General features: G+C 39.6%; 1 protein-coding gene across 9 annotated transcripts in view; it reads left to right on the top strand.

Moving 5' to 3' along the window:
• Positions 1–12880, top strand: part of ANKRD28 (ankyrin repeat domain 28) — a 194319-nt gene extending 181439 nt beyond the window's left edge. For 5 of the 9 annotated variants that reach the window (XM_030816857.1, XM_030816858.1, XM_030816859.1 and 2 more), the window contains 7 exons: positions 569–656; positions 748–831; positions 1785–1930; positions 2578–2660; positions 3087–3169; positions 4122–4213; positions 9546–11574. In XM_030816857.1, coding sequence (XP_030672717.1) covers positions 569–656; positions 748–831; positions 1785–1930; positions 2578–2660; positions 3087–3169; positions 4122–4213; positions 9546–9832 — 863 coding nt within the window. In that variant the 3' untranslated portion in view covers positions 9833–11574. Of the gene's footprint in view, positions 1–568; positions 657–747; positions 832–1784; positions 1931–2577; positions 2661–3086; positions 3170–4121; positions 4214–9545 lie in introns of all 9 variants that reach the window. The other 4 variants (XM_030816861.1, XM_012508548.2, XM_030816860.1 and 1 more) reach the window with 2 other exon arrangements.
• Positions 12881–25375: the final 12495 nt, after the last annotated feature.

Here is a 25375-nt window from a genome sequence, read left to right as displayed (position 1 = left end):
CATCCCATTGCCATTTAAAAAAATATATAGCACAGTCATCTCTCGTTTGCTGTTGAGGATTGGTTTCCAGGACCCCTTGTGAATACCAAAACCAACAGGTGCTCAAGTCCCTTATAGAAAATGGGATAGTATTTGCATATAACCTATGCACATTCTCTGCTATACTTTAAATCATCTCTGGATTACTTATAACAGCCAATGTAATGTAAATGGTATGTAAATAATTGGTACGCTGTATTTAGGGTATATGACAAGAAAACAAGTCTGCTCTGTTTTTTTTGTCCCCCAAATATTTTTAATTTGGGGTTAGTTGAATTGATGGATGCAGCACCCACGGATACAGAGAGCCAACTGTACATATTTGTGTGCGTGCAGTTGTATATGCCTAGAAATTTTCTGGAACTACTGGTGGCTTAACAGCTACCAGCGGTTATATTCCAGAGAGGGGATCTGGGAGATGGGATGAGGGAGAGACTTTTACATTTTTCCTTTAAACACTTATATGTATCTGTGATTTTTGCCAGTATCGCCTTTGAATTTTAATACCTGGTTCTTTACACCTATTTAGGTCACGAGACATGTGTAGAACTGCTTTTAGAACAGGAAGTTTTCCAGAAAACGGAAGGAAATGCTTTTAGTCCATTGCATTGTGCCGTGTAAGTAAAGCCAGAATGAATCAGATTTGGTTTGCGTGTTTTAAGAAATACACCAGTGCTGTGAGAATGATCACCTTGTTACCTTACACAGGATAAATGACAACGAAGGTGCTGCTGAGATGTTAATTGATACATTAGGTGCCAGCATTGTGAACGCCACAGATTCAAAAGGAAGGTAGGAATTCAACTATGTATTAAACAGTTTTAGCCAGGCACAGTGGCTCATGCCTATAATCCTAACAATCTGGGAGGCTGAGGTGGGAGGATAACTTGAAGCCAGGAGTTTAAGACCAGCCTGGTCAACATAGCAAGACCTGCATCTCTACCAAAAGAAAAAAAAAAAATGCATGATGATGCATGCCTGTGATCCCAGCTATTCAGGTGGCTGAGGCAGGAGGATCACTTGAGTCCAGGAGTTTGAGGCAGCAGTGAGCTATGATTGCACCACTGCATTCCAGCCTGGGTGGCAGAGTGAGATCCCGTCTCTGCCCTACCCCCCAAAAAAGTTTTATTTTCAATAAGAAATAAATTTTAACTACCGGCTGGTGTGAGAGAATTTACAGAAAACCCATTATTAAAAGTTGATTTTTATATTTGCAAGTATAAATTGTTACAAGATCTCAATTATTTTTACATTATAAAAAGTTTTTCTATTTATAGATTTTAGGAAGTTTTCCTCCTTTAAACTATTTTAAAATGTAAATATTTTCCCCTTTCTTTAGAATTTGTTTGTTTCCCAAAGATTATTGTTAACAAAGTTAACAGTTTTCTAAATAGGAATAAAGGCTGGAAAAAAGTCCAGCAGTTGTAATAAGTGGTGGTATTCAGATCAGGATTTATTTCTTTCAAAATTTCCTTTAATGATGTAATGTTATTTTAGCAATTTTGTAATTAATCTTTACTTCATACTAGTTCCAGTTTAATTAAGGCCTTCTATATTATTGAAAGTAGAAATTTCTATGAGAGAAATTAGTAAGCTCCATTGAGCCTATTTGTTTGTGTACAGGCAGTACTTTTATAGCCTAATATGTAAACCCTTAAAAACGGCGTGTCACAAATTAAAGAATATTTTTCCAGCATATATAACATTCAAATTTAGTCATATATTTCAATTTTTCTTTATCACAGAACTCCTCTCCATGCAGCCGCCTTCACAGACCATGTGGAGTGTTTACAGCTGCTGCTCAGCCATAATGCTCAAGTCAATTCTGTGGACTCTACAGGGAAAACACCTCTTATGATGGCTGCAGAAAATGGACAAACAAATACAGTTGGTAAAGAAACTTCTTTAAAATTGTATTTTCCGAAGTATGTGTATCACTTATGTATAACTTAGATCCCAAGACTTCTGACTTCAACTAGTTATCTTACTACTCCTAAGACTTAAAACCTTTTACCTGTTTGCAATCCACATTTTCATTTAGGGATACAATGTTTTAGTTTGCCCTTACTGATTGAGGATTCTACTGTACCATGGCCTTATAACATAGTGGTTAAGAACACTGGCTCTGGAGTTGGATTGCCTGAATGTGAGTCCTAGATCTTTCAGCTAAATGACCTTATGCCTCAGTTTTCTCATTTACAAAATGAGGAAAATAACAGTGTCTACTTGGTGGGTTGTTGTGAGGGTTAAATAAATTACTATAAATCCAGAGCATATAAAACAGTATTTAAAATGTAGTGCACAGTCACAAAATAAATGTTAATTGCCATTGTTAGAGTGTGTGACTTATACAACAATATAATTGTCTCATACAATTATATGAAGACATATACGTTATATATTACAATATTTTTCTTGTACTTAAGTTTTTGTGAGAGGGACTTTTTTGCTTTGTATCTTCGTTTCTCTACAGTGAGTTATTGGTAATCTAAGAAACATGTTCATAAACATAAGAATTGATGCACTTTTTCCTCCCAGAGATGCTGGTTAGCAGTGCTAGTGCAGAACTGACTTTACAAGATAACAGTAAAAATACTGCCCTCCATTTGGCTTGTAGCAAGGTATGTATACATTTTAAGAATATGTTTCCATTGTTAATATTAACAGTGACATTAAACGTTTTTTGACTTCACTAAAATGAACAACTCAGGACCAAACCTATCTAATGATCACTGGTATTAGATTTCTTGAACAAAATTATTGACTTATAAGGCACCATGGCGTATCAAAGTCTCCAGTACGCCAAATAAGTTCTGGAACACAAGTCTAAGCATAATTATCCTCTTTCCTTAATCTTAATTTTGTCCTCTTCTCCTACCCTCACTCCCAAGATGTGTTTGGGCAAATATTAAGATAGTAGCCAGGAAAATTCATGGTATATGTATGGTGTTGTACATATTATATGGACTAGGGTTGCAGATTGTTGGGTGTATAAATGTATCCTTAATGGTGCCCAAGTTTTTATAACTTATCTGCCACAATTATAGGGTCATGAAACTAGTGCCTTGTTAATACTGGAAAAGATAACAGATAGAAACCTCATCAATGCAACCAACGCAGCCTTGCAAACGTGAGTACTGTCAGTATCTAGTATAAACTTTGTGACCTATAATTATAAAAATGATAAATGGATTTTATTAAACATGTGACTATTGGAATAGGTTTCATTAGTCATAGAAGCAATTTTAATAGTTTTACAACTGTCAAAACTCATTTCTAAAATGATCTCAACTAAAAGCCATATTATTTAAAATGCTTTTGAAACAATAATATATTTTTTTCCTTAATCCACCTACCTAATTTTCTGAAGGAAAGTAGTACTATTTTGGGTATTCTATGGAAATCAACTAATAATGTTACTTGAAACTAACAATAAATGAGGTAAGAAGCTTTATATGTGTCTATAAGCCAATAAGGTTTCTGAAAGAATCAAAATTTTTAATAATGTGAGCAGCCAGCCTCCAGATAGACTGACAGAGATCTTACATCAGTGTCTCATTGTCCTTTGCTATTCCATTTTGAGGTTTAGTAAAGATAAAAATCTTAGAATATTGTTGTCCATTCTGGGATTAGTCAGATCCCTTGAAGGTCCAAAAATTAGTCATGATGCTTGTAAGCTGTTTTCAAAGCCTATTAGAATTTATGCTACTGCAGTTTAGTTTTTAATATATAGTCTATGTCTTTACCAGCCTCATTCCTTAACAACGGAGGAATGCAATTTCAATGGTAAAATTTTTTTAAACATTGAGAAGAAAAGTAACAAGGATTGGGTGAAGGTAGGGACCTGTCGATGGGACCTATGGCTGAGCTTGATGTCGAGCTACACGTTGACAAGGTGTGACAGTGCACTGCACAGAGGTTCTGCTCTCTCTGCCCCCATCTTTTTTATTAGGATTAGGTGCCTCAAGTTTGTACCTCTTGGTCTTCACAAGTTGACAAAAATGCTCTTTGACAGCCAGGTGTGTATGTGTATGTGCATGCACATGCACATATGTGTACATGTATCATGTTTTTTCCCCTAGACCTCTGCATGTTGCTGCCCGAAATGGGCTAACAATGGTGGTTCAGGAACTTTTGGGAAAAGGAGCAAGTGTGCTTGCAGTAGATGAAAATGGTAAGTTGGTTCTATATTCTCTTCCCTTAACCTAGCGCTTTTATCTTTTGATCCATATTTGAAGAGAAATAAACTTGGATATTTTTTATTGGTCAAAGAGGAGAGCTAAAGTTAATATTGAAGAGTAGTTTGTGGCGAAGGAATGAGGGCAAAAGAAATAGGAAAAGTTATCTAACAGATGTACTTCTGAATTCCTATATCATCTGTTATAGCAAAGTTAGTATTTACTGTTTATACTTGCCACTTTCTCGTTTTAGTAGCCGAAGATTTTGTTCTTTCAGCAAATATTTATCAAGATCCTACTTAAGTGCTAATATTCTTATTTAAAGCCAGTGCTTCTACTCATGCACTAGATCCTGTCCCCTTTTGCCTACTTCATAATGTCACTTTGACGGTTCTCTTTTGTGTCCTGGAGTAACATTTTTCGCTCTCTTCCTGTATTATTCCTCTCAGTATATAAACATTAGTTCCCTCATCCTTAAAAAATAATTTATAAATCTCACTACTCCTGCCAGCTACTGCCGTATTTCTCTGTCCCCTTTTGCAGCAAAACTACTCTCTTGCTGTCCCCAGTTATTCCTCTCATTCTTCCATTCTTTTGTTGTTGTTGTCGTTGTTTGTTTGTTTTTGAGATGGAGTCTAGCTCTGTTGCCCAGGCTGGAGTGCAGTGGCATGATCTCGGCTTACTGCAACCTCCACCTCCTGGGTTCAAGTGATTCTCATGCCTCAGCCTCCCCAGGTAGCTGGGATTACAGGCACCTGCCACTACGCCTGGCTAAATTTTGTATTTTTAGTAGAGACGGAGTTTCACCATGTTGGCCAGGCTGGTCTCAGACTCCTGACCTCAGGTGATCCGCCTGCCTTGGCCTCCCAAATTGCTGGGATTACAGGTGTGAGCCACAGCATCCGGCGTCATTCTTCCATTCTCTCTTAATTTCCGTATAGTCAGGCCTTCTCCCCCCTCACTCCTACACATAGCAAAACTGTTCCCATCAAAACCACCAGTGACTTCTACTATGTTAACTAAGCTCTCATTTTACTTGATAGATCAGCGTTTGGCACAACTAATTACTTGTTTCCTTTGATAAATTTTTTTTACTCTGCTTTTTGAACCCCACACTTTCTTGGTTTTCCTTCCACATTACTAGTTATTCCTTCTTAATTTCTTTTACAAACTTTTTCCCTCTTCTCCTTCTAGGACTCAATCCTTCGTTCTTTTTGCTTTCTCTGTCTACATTGACTCCCTAGTGCTCTCATCAGTTCCTTTGGTTTTAAATACTACCTATATGCTGAGGATTCCCAGATTTAAATTTCCAGCACAGACTTCTCACAGTCTCTATGTATCCATGTGCCTAATTGACACATCCATGTGGATGTCTGATAAACAGCTTAAACCTAGAATGTCCAGAACTGAACTGTTGATCCTTTCCCACTCCCCTTGCCAGAACTACTCTCCCCACAGCATCATGATCTCCATTGAAGACAGTTCTCATTCTTACAGTTGCTCAGGGCAAAACCCCTAGAGTCATCCTTGATTCCTCTCACTCATCCTCATTGTATAGTCCATCAGTATATACTATTAACTCCACCTCTAAAGTAGATCTAAAATATGCCGACTTTTTTCTTTACTGCTACCAGCCTGACCTGGATCCTTTTAAAGTATAAGAGAACATGTTACTCTTGAATTTCAGTTCTTTTTTTTTTTTTTTTTTTTTTTAAGAGGCAGGGTCTCACTCTGTTGCCCAGACTAGAGTACAGTGGTGAAATCATAGCTGATTGTAACGTTGAACTCCTGGGCTCAAGAGAACCTCTCACCTCAGCCTCCCAAGTAGCTAGCACTACAAGTATGCATCACCAGGCCCAGCTAATTTATTTTTTGTGGTGACGGACTCTCACTATATTGTCCAGGCCAGTCTTGAACTCCTGGCCTCAAGCAATCCCCCCACCTTGGCCTCCCAGAGTGCTCCACCTGGCCCCACTCATAGTTCTTAAAATGACCTTACTAGGCCCTATATGATGTGTCCTCCACCTCGTTACCTTTCTGATATTATTTCCTACTCTTCTCCTTTCTCTACTTCATTCTGCCATGCCAGCTCCTCCATAGCAGGGTTATACATGCATTGTGATCTTCATTCTGGCTGTTTACTCTGCCTGAACACTCTGTCCCCAAACATCCAATGATTAAATCCGTCACCTGTTTCAAATCTTAGCTCCAGTTCATCTTTTCAATGAAGCATATTCTAACTACTCTTTACTACAACTTGCTAGATACCCCTACCATAGCATTCTCAGTCCTTGTTAACCTGCTCCACTCTTTCCTCTTTTTTTACATAAAGCTTTTAACATATTGTATATAATGTACTTTTTTGTTATGTTGATTGTGTGTCTTCCCCACTAAAGTGAATGTAAGCTCCACAAGAACAGTGAAATCTTTGTCAGTTGCATTCACTGATATATTCTTAGTGTTCTGAATAGTGCCTGAGCAAGTGGAGGCTCAGTGAATATTTGCTGCATGAGTGATTATGCCAAGCACTGTACTAACTTCTGAGGATACAGTGTAAAATAAGACATAGTCTACTCCCTTGAATGGAGATAAGAGTGTAAACAGGCTGTTAATGATGCACTTAAAATAGTTTAATTAGAATAAGCATAGAATGCTAGGAGAGTACCTAAGAGGGTCTTCAAATCCTTTCTTGCAGGATCAGAGAAGGCATCCCAAAAAATGTGACTGCTAAGCCAAAATCCAAAGGATAAGGAGAAAGTGGGGGAGGAACTTTCTAAGCAGAGAGAGTGGCATGTTAAGAGATACAACTGGCCGGGCACGGTGGCCCATGCCTATGGTCCCAGCACTTTGGGAGGCCAAGGCGAGTGGATTACCTGAGGTCAGGAGTTCAAGACCAGCCCCGCCAACATGACAAAACCCCATCTCTACTAAAAATAAAAAAATTAGCCAGGTGTGGTGGCATGTGCCTGTAATCCTAGCTACTTGGGAGGCTGAGGCAGGAGAATCGCTTGAACCCAGGAGGCAGAGGTTGCGGTGAGCCGAGATCATGCCACTGCACTCTAGCCTGGGTGACAGAGCCAGACTTCGTCTCAAAAAATAACCCCCATGCAGAGGAGAGGAGCCTGTTTTTAGTCATATTCTGACTAGAAAACACACCTGAAACAAGCTTTTTTCCCCACCCCCGCTCTCATCCAAGGTATCCTGGCCTATGTAATGGGTTGTTCTGCCTGCCAGCAGCAGGAACAACAGCAGTAGGCACCTTTAGAAGAACCCTTGAAAGAAGTGTGGGCAGTGAAGCACTCCCTAGCTACTTTGGACAAATAAAATTTAATTAAAAATACGGACAGCCTTCAGCCACTGCTGCCAAACTTGCAAGGACATCAGTTGTTCTCTTTGACCCTTGACAAAATGGGAACTTTACAAAGGGGGAAAAAATTGCTTTCTGTGGCTGGGCACAGTGGCTTACTCCTGTAATCCCAGCAATTTGGGAGACAGAGGCAGGAAGATCACTTAAAGCCAGCAGTTTGAGACCAGCCTGGGCAACAAAGCAAGACCCTGTATCTACAAAAAAATTTAAAAATTAGCCAGGCATGGCATGTGCCTATAGTCCCAGCTAGTCAGGGGGCTGAGGTGGGAGGATCACTTGAGCCCAGAGGCTGAGGGTGCAGTGAGCATGATCGTTACACTGCACTCCAGCCTGGGTGACAGAACAAGACCCTGTCTCAAAAAAAAAAAAATCCTTTTTTTATCAAGGCCAATATAGCATAGATGAAAATATGTGGGAGAACTGGAAGCAACCAGATGCCCAATAGTTGAAATGTATAACTAAACCATAGTATAATCACACAATGAAATACTGTATAACAATGAAAATGAACCAACTACAGTTACATGCAACATTGATAAATCTCACAAAATGCTACACAAAAAAGCCAGATATGAAATAATACATACTATATGATTCCATTTATATTAACTTTTTTAAAAACTCTAAACTGTAGGCTGGGTAAGGTGGTTCACATCTGTAATCCCAGCATTTGGGAGGCCAAGGCAGGCAGATCACTTGAGGCCAGGAGTTTGAGACCAGCCTGGCCAACATAGCAAAACCCCATCTCTACTAAAAATACAAAAAATTAGCTGGGCGTGGTGGCACACACCTGTAATCCCAGCTACTCAGGAGGCTGAGGCAGGTGAATCACTTGAACCCAGGAGGCAAAGGTTGCAGTGAGCCAAGTTTGCACCACTGCACTTCAGCTTGGGTGACCGAGCAAGACTCTGTCTCAAAAAAAAAAAAAAAAAAAAAAACTGTAGTGTTTATGACTCCAAGTCAAAAGCAAGGAAATTACTACCCCATAAGTCAGTGTAGTAGTTACCATTGTGGAAGAAGAAAGGTATAACGATAGGGTACAGGATATGTGGAGGCTTCTGGTATGCTGGTACTGTTCTCTTTCTTAATCTGTATGGTGGTTATACAAATGTATGTTATGTGATAAAACTATTAAAGTTCCATATGGTAGAATTGAAGCTTGGCATCACACTATTCTCACTTCTCTCCCGCTCCATCCTCAAGACCGAGTCTTGTACCAACTGAGGTACCAAATGTTTCCTCCTTGGTTTGCTGTGTTGACACTTTGTGGTAACTTATGACTAAGGTCAGTTGTCTTCCGCTAAAAAAAAGAGAATATTTACAAAGGAAATATTTGTTTTGATTTAGTAGTTTTTAAAGTTCATCTGTTTAGTTTGTCTACTGTTTTTCTTCAAGAGACTATGACCCCAAGATAAAAGTTAAATTGACAATTAAGTGTCATTCATTCAACACATACCTTTTGAGCACCTGCCCTGTGGCTGATTCATGGAGCTGTACGCATTTAGATTTCTTAGCATCAAAAAGCTTCCTTACATAACTACAAATTAAATTTTTTTATTTTTTCTTATCTTGACACTGATATAACTGCAAATTAACAGTAAATCTCTGCTTACCATCCTGAAAGAAGATTCACTGATGTATGGTGTTTTTCTTATTCTAGCCCAGGTTTTTCTGTGAATTCAGATGGATACGGATAAGTTGTGAGACCTTGGGGAAATCATTCTTCTCTGGGCCCGCTTCCTCTTCTGTTGTCTAGTCTAAGGTCTCCTTCCACCCTAGGTTTCTATGGCTATTCTTTTTCTACTTATTAGAAACTTGTGAATCATCCTGGTTACAGCAATTTATTACAAGCTAAGTAATGTAAAATATGTCTAAAGTTGAAGTACTTTAGGCTTATTTCCTTGTCTTTGGTGAAATACGTCTCAGGATGCTTAATTTTTAAATTTTATCTTTAATTCTAGGCTATACCCCAGCTTTGGCCTGTGCTCCCAATAAGGATGTGGCTGATTGCCTGGCTCTCATTTTGGCCACCATGATGCCTGTCTCATCAAGTAGTCCTTTATCATCCTTGACATTCAATGCCATTAACCGTTATACCAACACCTCAAAAACAGTCAGCTTTGAAGCTTTGCCCATCATGAGGAATGAACCTAGCTCCTACTGCAGTTTCAATAACATTGGAGGGGAACAGGAGTACTTATACACTGACGTGGATGAGCTCAACGACTCCGATTCTGAGACCTACTGAGAGGCTGAGGAGGAGGGAGTTCTCACAGTAAAGCTTCAAACTGTGCTTTTTCAGGAAAAAGGCACTTTGATATTCACGTAGAAATTCAACCTAAGAGGAAAGATCGCACAGTGAGCCAATGTTAAGAGATCTGATGACATTAGGAGGAAGAGTTTTAAAGGCAAGTTTTACAAAAGGAACTTCTAGAATCTTGAAATAGACTTGACTGAGGAGAACACATTGATGTCAGAATTCTTTGTGGAATTGTTTAATTTGGTTTTGCAGTGCCAGGAATAATTGGGGACACTGTGCACTCTAACCTGCTTACACAAGCAACACTATTGTAACAAAAGAAATAAAGACACTAGATTTAAATTTTATCAATAAAATTACAACTAAATTTAAAGGCAATAAAAGTTTGGTACAGTAGGCATTATGTGCACAGCAAATTGCAAAAGGACCAAATAACTGAAAGGTTTTTTTTAATAAAATGCCATTTTGTGGAAACTGGAGTAGATTAAATGAAACATTACCTAAACCAAACTGCAATATTTCTGGAAATGAAGCTGAGATTTGGTTTTAAATGTTGAGTTGTTTTTTTTCTTGTTTTTTTTTTTTAAGAAAACATCTGAAAGCCTTCCAATGCTGTATTAAACCATGAGAGAAAGCAGATGTATTTTTACATTTTTTTCTTTTACATAACTATTTCAAATTTCCAATTTTTATACTATTAGAATTAAAAACCAGCTGACTGGGTGCAATACGGGTGAAAATACTTGTGACACAGACATTGAGATGGATTGGGGTCAGGCTGTTGCCCTGTTTTGAATGGTTTGGGTTTAAAATAGTACTATTTTTGTTTGAAAATGTAAGAATTTCCTAGAAAAAAATTCATGAAATCAAAAAGTAGACTATTTCACCCTATTGCAGCTAAGTGATCCTGGGGCATGGAGTCTTCAACCCCTCTACTTTGAATGGCACACCTTAGTCACTTATGTTACTTTTGTGTCCCCACCATGGGTTGGGGGATTTTTTATGTTTATTCTGATCTATGAGTTTTGAAAAAGTGAATAATCAAAAGGAAAATAATTCCTTGTTGTTCATAAATTAAACATCACTAAAGTCTCTTGGAAGGCATTTCTGTATTGGGCAAGATTTAAAATACTAAAGCCTTAGGTCCTATTCATATTTAAAGTAGCATGTTTGTAACCTGTCACTATTTGGAGAGAGAAGCAGTTGCCTGCCAAATTGAAGACTACCTTTCAAATAGCAAAAGAGAGAGAGAAGGCTGATATTTCAGCTTTTAAATAAAGATTTGTGTGGTTCTGCTTTTACTGTAACTGTTACTTTCCCAGTGAAAATGATTTCATATACATTGAGGGTCTTACAGGTATGGGTAAAGTTCTATAAATTGCAACAAAATGATACCCAATTTCATTTTATCCTTTTTGTATTGTGAAACTGGAAACTTTATGACATTGTAAATTATCAGCTGGTTTTTCTGAATATAAAGTGTGAAAACACAGAACAGTATTTTGATCTATTTGATAATTTTGTGAGTTTTTTGAAGAATTAATGAGCATGTACATAGAAATAGTGACTGCTTGAATACTGTATTTACTTGCACTCTTTCAGTACATCAAGATTCCTGTATATTTTAGAGTATAATAAAACACAGATGTGAGTTGTATTTAATGAATAATGTATTTGTATCTGTGCATATTATCTACAAATCTATAAAGTTTCTAGGGCATTGACTACTAGATTTTAAGCATTTTTTCTAAAATATTTACAGAAATTATAAATCTAATCCCCCATCTTTTCTTTATAATATAAAGAAGTCATAATGAACCCTTCCTAATTATTAGTAGTAGGAAGGTGAATATGCATTTTAATGACAGTGGACTACATTTTCTATTGTACCTTTTGAAAAGAAAAAAGAAAAATTCAAGCAGATTCTAAAAGTATACATATGTGTGCTTTCTCTTTCCTTTTAGGAATTCTCTTCTGAATTCCCTGAGGGAATTTTCTAGAATCTCAGAATTGAAAGAGACCTGAGGTTCATCCAGTCTCTAACCTCTTAACAAATGCAGGAGTCCCTTCTACAAGGGTGATCTTTCCACCTTGAACACTTCCAAGTGACTCTACCTCACCAAGCAGTCCATTCAGTTGTTGAGCAGCTCTAACTGTTAGAAAGGTCTTCCTTAGATGGAGTTGAAGCCTCCCTCCCGGTAACTTCTGTCTTTGGGCCTGGGTCTGTCCTCCAAGAGAACCCTGAGAATGTTGGAAGGATGAATCTCGCACATTCTGCCATGTCTTCTCTTACAGGCTGTTTGACTTTTCTGCTGAAGTGATTTCCAGAAGGACTCATTTGACACACTATTAGATTTACCACATCTAATGAAATCCAAGGTGTAGCTATAAAGTGAGAAGCTGTTTTTAATTTATCACATATACCAGAACTTCTATCCTGCATCACTTATATGTAAATGATGCTGTTACGAAAAACATTACGGTAGTTCTTGCGAATAATGCCACCCCACTAAGAAAACTATTTCATTACTTTTGTAATCCATCTGTGAGAGTCTGCCCCCCAGCTTAACCACTTCCTTTGGTCTGCACCCAATGAAGGGAAACCCCAAAGTACTGTCTCAAATGGTATTTGAACTATGCCAGTATTGTTGGAATAAGTACATGAATTACTTGAATGAATGAACACAGCACCGTAGAAATTTCCTTTATGGTTACACCTTGTATGTCTAAAGCATTCAGGCCCTGTTCTGTAGTGTTTCTTATCCTCACACAGAGTAGAAAAGCCTGTTTGCTTTATTTAACTTAATGCATAAAAGATGACATCTGAAGTATCTGATGTGTATTATAATACCAGCTTCTGCTCTAGAACTACTTTGGGTGAAATGGTGGTAATAGCAAATGACCTCCTTTAACAAGACACTCATCTCAAACAGTGCCATTTAGTTCAGGAGATCTCTAAGTGTAGCTGTACATTTTGGGGTTAATTTGGCTTATATTGGACCTTTTAAAAGAAATAAAGTTTTTTAATGCAATAAATCAAATGTCTGTCTCTTTTACATGCAAACTTCTTTTCCCTTAAACTGTCTAGCATTGAATTGACAAGTTTTTTTTTCCTTTTCTAATAAAAAAAGACTTTTTAGCAAAGCTGTTTTAGACTTTAAATGAACCTATCTATATGGGATTTTCAAATATATTTATTCAACAAATATTGCTTGCCTGCTGTATACTTGGGAGTGGGAATAGGCAGAAAACCAAGAAATTGTGATCTCGTCCTTTAGGAGCTTACAATTAATTTCATTGTGGAAAGGTATAAGTAGAAAGTAATAAAAGTGTAATTGAGGTAGAGATTAATTGATAAAAGGTACAGAATAAGATCACATTGGGAGGGAAGATCAGAACAGGCGTCATGGAAGACTAGGCCCTGACATTGAGAATCAGATTTGAACAGATGGAGAAGGGGGCAAATGATACCCTATGTGAAAAGAACAAAATCAGCAGCTCTTTAAATGGTTGCTGGAGTTGGTGGAGGGGCGTTCTGGGATACAGTAGATACTGGCACTTAGCAATCCTGAGCATAGAAAGATGATGAAAATAATATAAAAGAGCTAATTGGAAACATGTACAAGATTAGATAATAGAAGTGAGAACAAATAGACATAAATAGGTGATGGGAGGAACAGGTGAAGAGGGCTTTAATAACCTTTCTCAAAGTGGTCTTTATGCAGGTAATAATAATAGAAAATGCCTATGCAGCATTTATCATGTACCAGGCAAGGTTGTAAGTACTTGAAATAAATTATCTCTTAATCCACACAACTATTCTGTGTGGTAGGTACTATTTATAGCACCATTTAACAGATGAGGAAAGGGGGGGAGATGAAGTAGTGTTTGCCCAAGGTCACCTGGCTGGTAATTTGTGAAGCCTAGATTCAAATCCAGGCAGTCATGTCCATAGTCGGTGCTCTTAACCCCCTAATGACTGCTGACATGCAATCTGGTCTTTGTTGAAATTGTTGATTTTGAAGTTGAGACACACACTGAACACTAAATTGTGTAAGTTCCCCTCATTTTATTCTCCTGGATTATTTTTAGGAGAAATATGTAAATCTGACTGCAACAGGTGTTTATTGAACACCTGCTATGTGCCAGGAACTGTGCTAGGCTCTTGGCATACAGCAGTAAAGGGGGAGGTAACATAGTTTGCCCTCAGGAGTGGATCCTAAAAGAATGATGTCTTCTTAACGTTTCAGTTGCTGTTGCCACCTAACCACCCCAAATCTCAGTTGTTTAAAATAATCATTCTTACTCATGCCTCTGCAGATTGGCTGACATCAGCTTGTGTGGGTGACTGCTTCAAGCTGGGTCTCTGGCTGGGCTTTACTACCTGCTATAAGTTGTGCTTCCACCTGCTCCATCTATGTTCATTTTTGGGCCTGGGCTAAAATACAAAAGTTATACAGAAGTTTCCACACTGATGGTAGAAGCACAAGAAGGCAAGCCCAACCACACAAGTATGGTTTGTGCCTTCTGCGTGCATCACATCTGCCAACACTCCACTGGCCGTAACAAATCATGTAGCCACGCCCGCCCTACCTCAGTGGGATGGGGCAGTATTCTCTGCCATTTGGCACAGGATAGTTTGGGTTCCATTTCCACAGTTAGGCCAAAGTGATGCCAACCAATTTGTTGCTGTTTCAACTTTTCCATGGGAATGCTTGGTAGCCTTTCCTTTATTCCTGTTCCTTCCCTTTTTGTGGTACCCTTACAGTGTGGGTAGTCCAGATACAAAACCGGGCAGCAAACATGTATTCTGAGTTGGAAAGTTCTTGCTTGGCAGTGCTACTGATTGGTTGGTTGTTGGATCTGCCCTTTTTCAAAGTTAGAAAACCAACCTCTTCCCTACCTCAGTCTCCAGAAGAATGTAGCACCAGTCCCCTCTCTGGTGTGTTACTGTGTTCATCCCTTTCAAAGCACAACCTAATCTGAAAGAAGATAGGAAAGCTTGGCTAGTGACTACTTTTAAGACAAAAAGTGCTGATACCTAGTGCTCTCCCTTCTAGATCGGTTCTCCATCTCTCCATCTCTCTGCTTCATTCCTCTTTTTGTGTTACTTCTCATTTCCTTGTGGTTGTCTCATTCCCCTTTCCCCTATGACTCTTAACTGTTTACTATCTTAATTAGAATTGAAATACCTGTCTACTGTCTTAATTAGAATTAGAAAAGAAATATTTCCTTAATTTGAAACTAATTTTTTAAAACATTTTATGATCATGGGAACATGTGCAGGTTTGTTATATAAGTAAACTGCATGCAGCGGGGGCTTAGTGTACAGATTATTTCATCACCATGTAATAGGTGTGGTACCTAATAGGTAGTTTTTGGAACATCTTCCTCTTGCCACCTTTCACCCTCAAGTGGGCCCTAGTGTCTGTTCCCCTCTTTGTGTCCATGTGTTTTCACTGAAAAAAATAGTAATTTAATCTTATATTTCTTTCTCTTTACCCTTCTTTAAGAAAAATTAAATTTTCGTCTTTTTTTAAATCCCTTCATGGAAGCCAACATAAATTTTCATCTTTAAAGCCCAAATGGTCAAAAAGCTTTTGCTAAATGATGTCAGTGAAAATGGCAAGAGGAATGACCTCCGAAAATTAGCTTCTTCATAAGAGCCGTGATAAAACTGGCAAAATTTCTCAGAATCAACTGTTACAGAAGTCTGAAAATTAAAGGCTGTCAGCAACCTCAGGAGCATTTAGTTCAAGAAAAACTACTGAATCTACCTAAGACCAACAGCCTTGGTCATGTTTTAACTTGGATTAGTTGCCTTTTTCACTGTCCAGCTGTAGAAGCCCTGAAAACTAACAGCCCACATTCCTGTTGCAGCCTAGCAGCCGCCAGAAGGAACAAAACAAAGCTAGAGCTCTTTCAAAACCTCATTCTCCATTATTTGACCAATGCACTTAACAACAGAGTATCAAAGTTCGTGAGGCAAAAACCGGTAGAACTGCAATGAGAAATAGATGAATCCACTATCATAGTTGGAGACTTCAACACCCCTCTATCACTAATGGACAAAATTAGGCAGAAAATCAATAAGGACATAGTTGTACTTAACACCATCAGCCAGCTGGATCTAGTGAACATCGAGACCAGCCTGGCCAATATGGCAAAACCCCGTTTCTACTAAAAATACAAAAATTAGCCAGGTGTGGTGGCGGGCGCCTGTAATTCCAGCTACTTGGGAGGCTGAAGCAAGAGAATTGCTTGAACCTGGGAGGCAGAGGTTGTGGTGAGCTGAGATCGCGCCATTGCACTCCAGCCTAGGCAACAAGAGTGAAACTCTGTCTCAAATCAATCATGTATGTGTTCACCTTAGGAAACTAGAGAAAGAAAAGCAAAATAAATCCAAAGTAAGCAGAAGACAAGAATTAAGAGTAGAAATCAATGAAATTGAAAAAATATTTCAGTAGAGAAACAACAAAATCAAGACTTGGTTTTTTTTAAAGATTAATAACATCAGTAAAACTCCAGCCAAGCTAAAGGGGGGGAAAAAAGGACACAACTAATATCAGAAATGAGAAGAGACCTCAATACAGAGCAGAGCCCATAGACGTTTAAAGGATAATAAAGGAATATCATGAACAACTTCATGCCAACAAATTTGATAACCTAGATGGACCTTAAAAGACAATTTGCCAAAATGTACACAAGAAGAAATAGACCTATATCTGAATGGACCCGTATCTATTACAGAAATGGAATCAATAATAACCTTCCAAAACAGAAAGCACCAGACCCAGATGGATTCACTGCTGAATTCTACTGAACACGCAGGTGAAATTATGCCAATTCTCTACGGTGTTTTCCAGAGATAGAAGCAGAAAGAATATATCCTAACTTGGTCAAAGAGGCCAGCATTACCTCAATTTCAAAACCAAAGATTATAAGAAGACTGTAGGCCAGGCGCGGTGGCTCACGCCTGTAATCCCAGCACTTTGGGAAGCCGAGGCGGGCGGATCACCTGAGGTCAGGAGTTCGAGACCACCCTGACCAACATGGAGAAACCCTGTTTCTACTAATAATAAAAATTAGCCGGGCATGGCGGCGCATGCCTATAATCCCAGCTACTTGGGAGGCTGAGGCATGAGAATCACTTGAACCCAGGAGGTGGAGGTTTCAGTGAGCCAAGATCACACCATTGCACTCCAGCCTAGACGACAAGAGCAAAACTCCATCCCCCCCAAAAAAAAAAGTAAGTCAATATTTCTCATGAACATAGATGTAGTAATTCTCAGCAAATCAAAATACTAGCTAGATACAACACAATCATGATAAAAATTCTCAGTAAACTAGGGAAACGGGAACTTCCTCAACTGGGTAAAGAACATCTATTTAAAAAAAAAAAAAAAGCTCCAGCCTGGGCAATATGATGAAACCCTGTATCTACAAAAAATACAAAAATTAGTGAGGCATGGTGGCACACACCTATAGTTCCAGCTGCTCAGGCGGGTGAGGTGGGAGGATTGCTTGAGCACAGGAGGTCATGGCTGCAGTGAAGATCATGCCACTGCACTCTAAGATCAGGAACAAGACATGGATGGACCCCTTCACCACTGCTTTTCAACATCATACTGGAAGTTTTAGCTAATGTAATATAAGACAAGAAAAGGAAATAAGAAGTATGCAGGTTAGAAAGGAAGAAGTAAAACGTTTTCACAAATGACATGACCATTTATGTAAAAAATCAGAATGAATTTTAAAAGTTGGAACTAATAAGTAATTATACCAGTATTGCAAGATACAAGGTTCATATACAAAAATCAATTACTTTCTCATATGCCAGCAGTGAACAGTGAATTTGACATTTAAAACACAATACTATTTACATTTGTACCCAACATACAAAGTACTTAGGTATAAAACTTGTAAAAATATATAAGGTCTATATGAAGAAAACTCCAAAACTCTATTGGGAGAAATCAAAGAAAAAATATGCTGCAGAGATAGTCCGTTCATGAATAAAAAGACTAAGATGTCAGTTCTTGCCAACTTTATAGATTCAGTGCAATCTCAATTAAAATCCCAGCAAGTTATTCTGTGGGTATCAACAAACTGATTTTAAAGTTTATATGGAGAGGCAAAAGCCAAGAATAGCCAACACAATATTGAAGGAGATGAATAAAATGAGAGGACTTACACTACCCAACTTACACTACCCATACTATAAAACTACAGTAATCAAGACAGTGTGGTATTGGTCAAAGAATGGACAGATCAGTGGAACAGATAGAGAACCCAGAAATAGACCCACATAAATATAGTTAACTGATCTTTGACAAAGGAGTAAAGGCAATGTGACAGAGTGAAGACAGTATTTTCAACAAATGGTGCTGGAATAATTAAGACAACTACATGCAAAAAGTGAATCTAGACACAGATCTTACATCCTTCCCAATAATTAACAAAATGAATCAGAGACCTAAATGTAAAATGCAAAACTATAAAACTCTTAGGAGAAGATCTACCTGACCTTGGGTTTCACAATGACTTTTGAGATATAACGCCAAAGGCGCCACCCATGAAAAATGATAAACTAGACTTCACTATAATTTTTAAATTTCTGCTCTGTGAGACACTGTCACAGAATGAAAAGGCAAGCCATAGACTGGGAGGAAAAAATTGCAGAAGACGGATAAAGAACTATTATCCAAAATATACAAAGAACCCTTGAAACTCACAAATAAGCACACAACCAACTTTTAAAATTGGACCAAAAACCTTAAAAGGCATCTCACCAAAGAAGATACAGGTGGCAAATAAGCATATGAAAAAATGTGCCACATATCTCATCAGGGAAACAAAATGAGATACCACAACACACCAGTTAGAATGGTGGAAATTCAGAACACTGACAACAACAAATGCTAGTGTGGATGTGGAGGAGCTCTTTTTCTTTTTCTTTTTCTTTTTTTTTTTGAGACAGAGTCTAGCTCTGTTGCCCAGCCTGGAGTGCAGTGGCATGATCTGAACCCACTGCAGTATCCACCTCCCGGGTTCAAGTGATTCTCCTGCATCAGCCTCCTGAGTAGCTGGGATTACAGGCATGCGCCACCACGCCCGGCTAATTTTTGTATTTTTAGTAGAAACGGGGTTTCACCATGTTGGCCAGGCTTGTCTTGAACTCCTGACCTCAAGTGATCCATCCTCCTTGGCCTCCCAAAGTGCTGGGATTACAGACATGACCCACCGTGCCCGGCTTGGAGGAACTCATTCATTACTGGTAGGAATGCAAAATGGCTCAGCCACTTTGGAAAACATTTTGGTAGTTTCTTACAAAACTAAACATACTTAAACCATATGATCCAGCAATCCTACTCCTGGGAATTTAATATGGCATGCTGGAAAAGGCAAAACTATGGGGGCAGTAAAAAGATCAGCGGTTGCCAGGGGATATGAGAGAGGAAAGTAATAGGCAGAGAACAGAGGATTTTTAAAGAGCAAAGTTACTCTGTATGATACTTTAAACAAAACCACCTGTAAACTTGCCACTAAGAGATCATAAACACATAAGCTGGTTTTACATTTTCCAAATCTATAACTATGAATATGAGTCATTTTTAAATGGAGTTATATGTCCAGTTTGTAACTTTTCTATTTGCTGTAAATTTCTGTGTCAACACATTGTATATAAACACAATAAATATGATCCTTGGTGGCTTCTTAGTGTTCAATTGTAAGACATTGGATATGTAGGCTATTGTGTTTTAATATGGATTCAAATGAAATGAAAAGCAGAGGGTTCTGAAATAAGACTAGACCTGTGTCTGGAGTCGAATCAGAAGTGGAAAAGGTCAGTTTTCCTGAGTTGTAATTCCCTTCATGGGTAGCAATGGATGCAAACAAAACCATATGAACAGCAGCTAAGGTAAAGCACCTTTCCATATGGCTGGGACAGTATTGCCATGAGTGGGAGGCAAGAAGGAGGGAGCACATGGGCTCTTGGAGCCAGTTGGTCCCAGCAGGAATTCTGGCTCTGCCACTTCCTAGCTGGGTGACCCTGGGCAAATCTCCTAATTTCTCCCCACCACAGTTTTCTTGTCTGTGAAATGAGGACAATAGTATCTCCCTCGTGGGGTTGTGGCAGGAATCAAATGAAAAAATACATGGGAAGTGCCTGACACCTAAGCGTCTAGTAAGTGTTAGCTTTTCTTATTCTTGCTTATATTTTCCATTGGGTTTATGGGAAGAATTAAATGAAATAATAAACAGTCTAGAATCTGAACGCTGTCACTTTTTGGCTTTGTGACCTTTGGGCAAATAATTTAACCTCCCTGAACCTCAGATATCCTATCTATGAAATGATAGGACAGTCATCAGTAGGATGACCTATCAGGATAATAGGAAAGTCATCCTACTGATCTCACAGCACTGTTGGAGATTGAAGGGAAGACTGCATATAAAGGACTTGGCACACTGCCTAGTATGTGGGACACACTCCTGAAAGGCATCTTAGAAAAGAGGGATTTGCTGCTCTGACATTCAGTTCCCTAATCTACATGGTCATCTTAGAGTGAATAGAAGTAAAGTCATTAATGAGAAGGAAATGAATAAAAAACTGAAATATCAACTCTGTTAGTCTGGGTCTTCCAAAAAGCAGATGTCAAGACAGTTTTAAACATGCAAGAATTTTACTAGAGAAAGCGCCTGTGTGAAAGGAAATAGAGATGATGGAGCCAGGGGTGGCTGAAAAGCTGTCAAACCACAATGCAAGTCTAACCCCAGTGAAGGAGATCAAGATCAAAGGTTGAGTGGGAACATCCTACCTGCCATGTGTGTCTAATGAACACTTGGCAAAGCACTTGGGAGTCTTTGAACTGAAGTAAGCCACTGACCTAGAGTGTCCCCCTTCCCAGGCATGGGTCTGCCTTATTATCCCCCCGACACTCAGTCATGGATGAGAAGCCATGTGTGGAAGCATGACCTTCATTGTAAGCACAGCAATGGATTTCAAACTGCACCAGGAACCCCAGGTCATTATGCTTCCTAAAGTAGAAGGTGTGTGAGATACACCAGTTTTGAGTTAGGATTCTTAGGCCCATAGAGCCCTGGAGATGCCCTCAACCTTTATAAACTTGATTCAAGCATTTACTGAGAATGTACTAGGTCCTGGGAGCCTTGCTCAGCACCAGCCCCAGGCCTAATGGAGTTTGCAACCTGATGGGGAATTGGACATGGGGACAGATACATATAGCCCCCTGTGATCAGTGGGAGGCAGCAGGGCTGTGTGGTCAAATTTGTGGACTTTTGAGGCAGACAGGACAACCTGTGTGATTTTTGACAAGTTACATAACCTTCCTGAGTTTTCATCGACTCTGTCAAATGTGGATGGGAAGACTCCATGGTTCTGGTATAAATGAGATGAGTTGATTCCCAAAAGTATTCTGCAGAAAGGGAGTGACATAGTAAGTACTCAATAAGCTATTCTAGAGGAATGCATTGAATACAGATTGGAGAGCAGTTCGTTTTCCCAGAAAAGTCAGGGAAAACTAAAGGGATAAGGTAGCATTGAAGGTGTGCCTTGCCTGGGAGGACTGAGCTCAGTTCCTCAAAGTGTCAAGCAGCCTTGCTATTGGGCAGGGTAGCTTCCTCTCTGTGTTGCTAGGGGATCTTGGATTAAAGAGGTTTGACTCACTCTGAATATCTGGTTTAAAAAAAAATCAGTCTGAAGTCTGGGCAAGATAAAAGTGGGCTACATGTACGAAGGCTATACCTGAGTGCCTGGCAAGATTGCCTTGGTACTAATTTCCATGGCACCCAAACATTCCATTGTTCCTGTGGGGCAGCATGGCGTCACTCAATTAACAGGTGCTGGAAAGAGATATTCTCTCACCAACCAGGTAATAGCCATCAGGGGGCTGAAACACATGTTCCACGCAGAACAGGGCTTTGTTAGCTGTGCCATCTGTAACTTGTCCATAGGACACTGTGGACAGGAACACCAGTGTAACTTGTATTCTCTCTCTGAACTCTGAAATTCCCTCCGTTTTCTTTTTCTTTTTTTTCTTTTTTTTTTTTTAGATGGAGTCTTACTCTGTCACCTCAGGCTGGAGTGCAGTGGCACAATCTTGGCTCAATGCAACCTCCACCTCCTGGGTTCAAGCGATTCTCCTGTGTCAGCCTCCCAAGGAGCTGAGATTACAGGCGTGCACCACCATGCCCAGCTAACTTTTGTATTTTTAGTAGAGATGGGTTTTCACCATGTTGGCCAGGCTGGTCTCCAACTCCTGACCTCAAGTGATCCGCCCACCTCGGCCTCCCAAAATGCTGGGATTACAGGCGTGAGCCACCACACCCGGCCCCTTCCAACTGTCTTGTCAATCTGTTATATCTTGGGTTTCTGGTATTCTTTTTTTTTTTTTTTTTAGTGTTGCTTAAAGACTTTTATATTGTTTGCAAGATTCATGCCTAGAGAAACTGACAAAGATTCCTGTGGAAGGTGCCCTCGAACAGTCCATCACTCACCCATAGGCACAATCTTCTGAGCCCACAGCAAAAAAGCAGCTGGGACCATCCCCACCCAAGAAGGGTGCTTACCTGGAATATGGAAAGGCTACTTAGTTGCATAGTGCTTATAATGTGCCTTATTATTGCTGTAATAATTACATGAAGTTATGATAATAAATAGCCTAGTTAGCTCATTAATTTCCCATGTGCAAACAGCTTATGTTCAAAACCTAGCTCACATACAGCTCTGGGGGGGATTGGGCCAGTTGTTCAGCCTCTCTGTGTCTCAGTTTCTCCATCTGTAAAATGGGGTTAATAAAGATATCTATCTTACAGAGTTATTGGAAAGATTAAAGGAGCTACTATGCCTGCTAAGCACTCAATAAATAAAAACTGACATCAGTACAGCAGCCTACTTTGAGGTAGACTTTAAATAGCCACAAATTCTTTTACACTCCTCCCACTGATGAGTGGGCTCTGTGTTTCCTCTCCTTGAATCTAGAAGGGTGCTGTAGCAACTTTACTGATGGAATATGACAGAAGTGCCACTGTGCCTGTTTCTGGCCACAGCTTTAAGAAATTGGCAGCTTCCTCTTCCTGTCTCTTATAATACCCTCTCTGGGAAACCTGAGATGTCTTGTTAGAAGTCTGACTATCCTCAGACCAGCATGCTGAAAGGCCACATGGAGAGGCCCAGAGGAGCCTTCCAGCTGCCCTGTCAATGTGCCAGGGACCTGAGTGGAGAAACTACCCTGGAAGTGGGTTCTCCATCCACCACCACTCCGGCCAGAAAGAGGTGGGCTGCATAACTGAGTCCTTCCCAAATTCATGAGCAAAATTAAATGACTGTTCAAGCCATTAAGTTTCATAGTTGAAACTTAGAAACTAAGTGGAACTTAGTGAAACTTAAGTTAGTGGAACTTAATGAAATGAAGTGAAACTTATGCACTTAGCAATAGATAATAACAACACCGATTAAGAAAACCTAAACGTATTAAACAAATGAATGAGTTGGGAGGGAGTGGCTAGCCTCCAGCCTGGAGGGAGAAGATTCATATTACAAACTGAGTCTTTGTTTTTGTTTTATAAAATATTCTATGTTGGATATAAAAATGCTCTAGGAATAAATGCTGAGTGCCGCAAAGTAAAACCAGCACTCAGGCAAAAGTTTTCTCAGCAAGGCAATTTACTTCTGCAGAAGGGTGCCACTTGAGTCAATCAAGATTGCAAGAGCACAAAGAACAAAGGAGACCAGGCAGTTTTTATATCCTTAATGCAATCCCTACCTCTGTGTCCCTCCCGCATGAGCTGGGGTCAGACTGCGCAATCTGAGCTGACCTGACTGGCTACTTGCAAATATTTTTCTAAATATGGAGGGGAAGGGGACGTGAGGTACAGTGGTGAAGCGTGTGAGACATGCAGTTTGAGGGGAACAATGGGTGCAGGTAACCAAGGGAACAGATGTGAGGTATTGACTAGAACTGATGGGAAGGGTGTAGGCTATTTTACAATAACCGGGGCAAGGAGGAACAGGAAAGTTGAGGTTTGAAAACAAAGGTCAAGGAAGTTAGCAGGCTAAATCTTTAAAGAGAAACTCAGAGAAATTCATTGTATCTTACATCTATAACAATAACAAAGTAGGCTGGGTGCAGTGGCTCACGCCTGTAATCCCAGCACTTTGGGAGGCCGAGGTGGGTGGATCACTTGAGGTCAGGAGTTTGAGACCAGCCTGGCCAACATGGTGAAACCTTGTCTCTACTAAAAATACAAAAATTAGCCAGACATGGTGGCAGGAGCCTGTAATCCCAGCTACATGGGAGGCTGAGGCAGGAGAATTGCTTGAACCTGGGACGCAGAGGTTGCAGTGAGCCGAGATCATGCCACTGCATTCCAGCCTGGGCAACAGTAAGACTCTGTCTCAAAAACAAAACAAAGTAAAAACAACAAAGTATTCTCTGTCATACATGAATACTGTTTAGTTTCTTATTTACTATTAGAAAAAGCGTAATTTACAATTAGAAAACAATGAGAGTCTCCAAGAATATTTGAGCTGAAATCATCTAATGTAGCCCCCTCTTTTGCAGAGAGAGGACCTTAGGCCTTGAGAGGCACAGGTACATGGCTGAGGTCACACAACAATGTAAAAGCAAGCCAGGCCTGGTCTCTGGGCTCCCAAGCCAGCACATTCAAAATCTGGGTTTATTTTTTCACTTCTTATTTTTTATGTAAATTTGTAGGAATAAGTCTGTTTTGTGACATATGTCCCTTTTACTATTCAATATACACTGCACCAAGGAAAGATCTGAAACAATTTTCAGGGGCCAATAGAACACAAGGGCCACATTTTGCGGTATTAATTGCAAAACAATGAAATTCTTCACCCTTTTCAGATTCATTTATAAATGCCAAAATATTGGCTTTTGTTATAAGTATCTTTATATTCCATCAACCTAATAATTCTCCTTACATACGTCAAACTCCCAGCATGGTTCAACTCCTAATATGCAGCAATTTAGATGAAATGCACATTATAATTCAGAGGACACAGCCTTCTTTGTTCTTCTAATAGTTACTAAACAATTTGGATTGCAACCATTCTTTGAAGATGTGCATGTTTACTGAAAACAAAGCCTTTCTGTTGTGCGTGAATGTAGGGCTTTTCCTCCCATGGCTTTGACGTGTCTGATGTCTTTTAAAAACTGATGCAGGCCAGGCACAGTGGCTCATGCCTGTAATCCCAGCACTTTGGGAGGCCAAGGCGGGCGGATCATCTGAGGTCAGGAGTTTGAGACCAGCCTGACCAACATGGAGAAACCCCGTCTCTACTAAAATACAAAATTAGCCGGGTGTGGCGGAGCATGCCTGTAATCCCAGCTACGTGGGAGAGTGAGGCAGGAGAATTGCTTGAACCTGGGAGGCAGAGGTTGCGGTGAGCCAAGATCACGCCATTGTACTCCAGCTTGGGCAACAAGTACAAAATTCCATCTAAAAAAAAAAAGTAGCCAAGTGTGGTGGCAGATGCCTGTAATC

Source organism: Nomascus leucogenys, chromosome 8 (genome assembly GCF_006542625.1).
Source record: "Nomascus leucogenys isolate Asia chromosome 8, Asia_NLE_v1, whole genome shotgun sequence".
NCBI classification, from domain to species: domain Eukaryota; kingdom Metazoa; phylum Chordata; class Mammalia; order Primates; family Hylobatidae; genus Nomascus; species Nomascus leucogenys.
The sequence above is the reverse complement of the archived record's forward strand: the minus strand, read 5'-3'. Positions and strand labels throughout refer to the sequence as shown.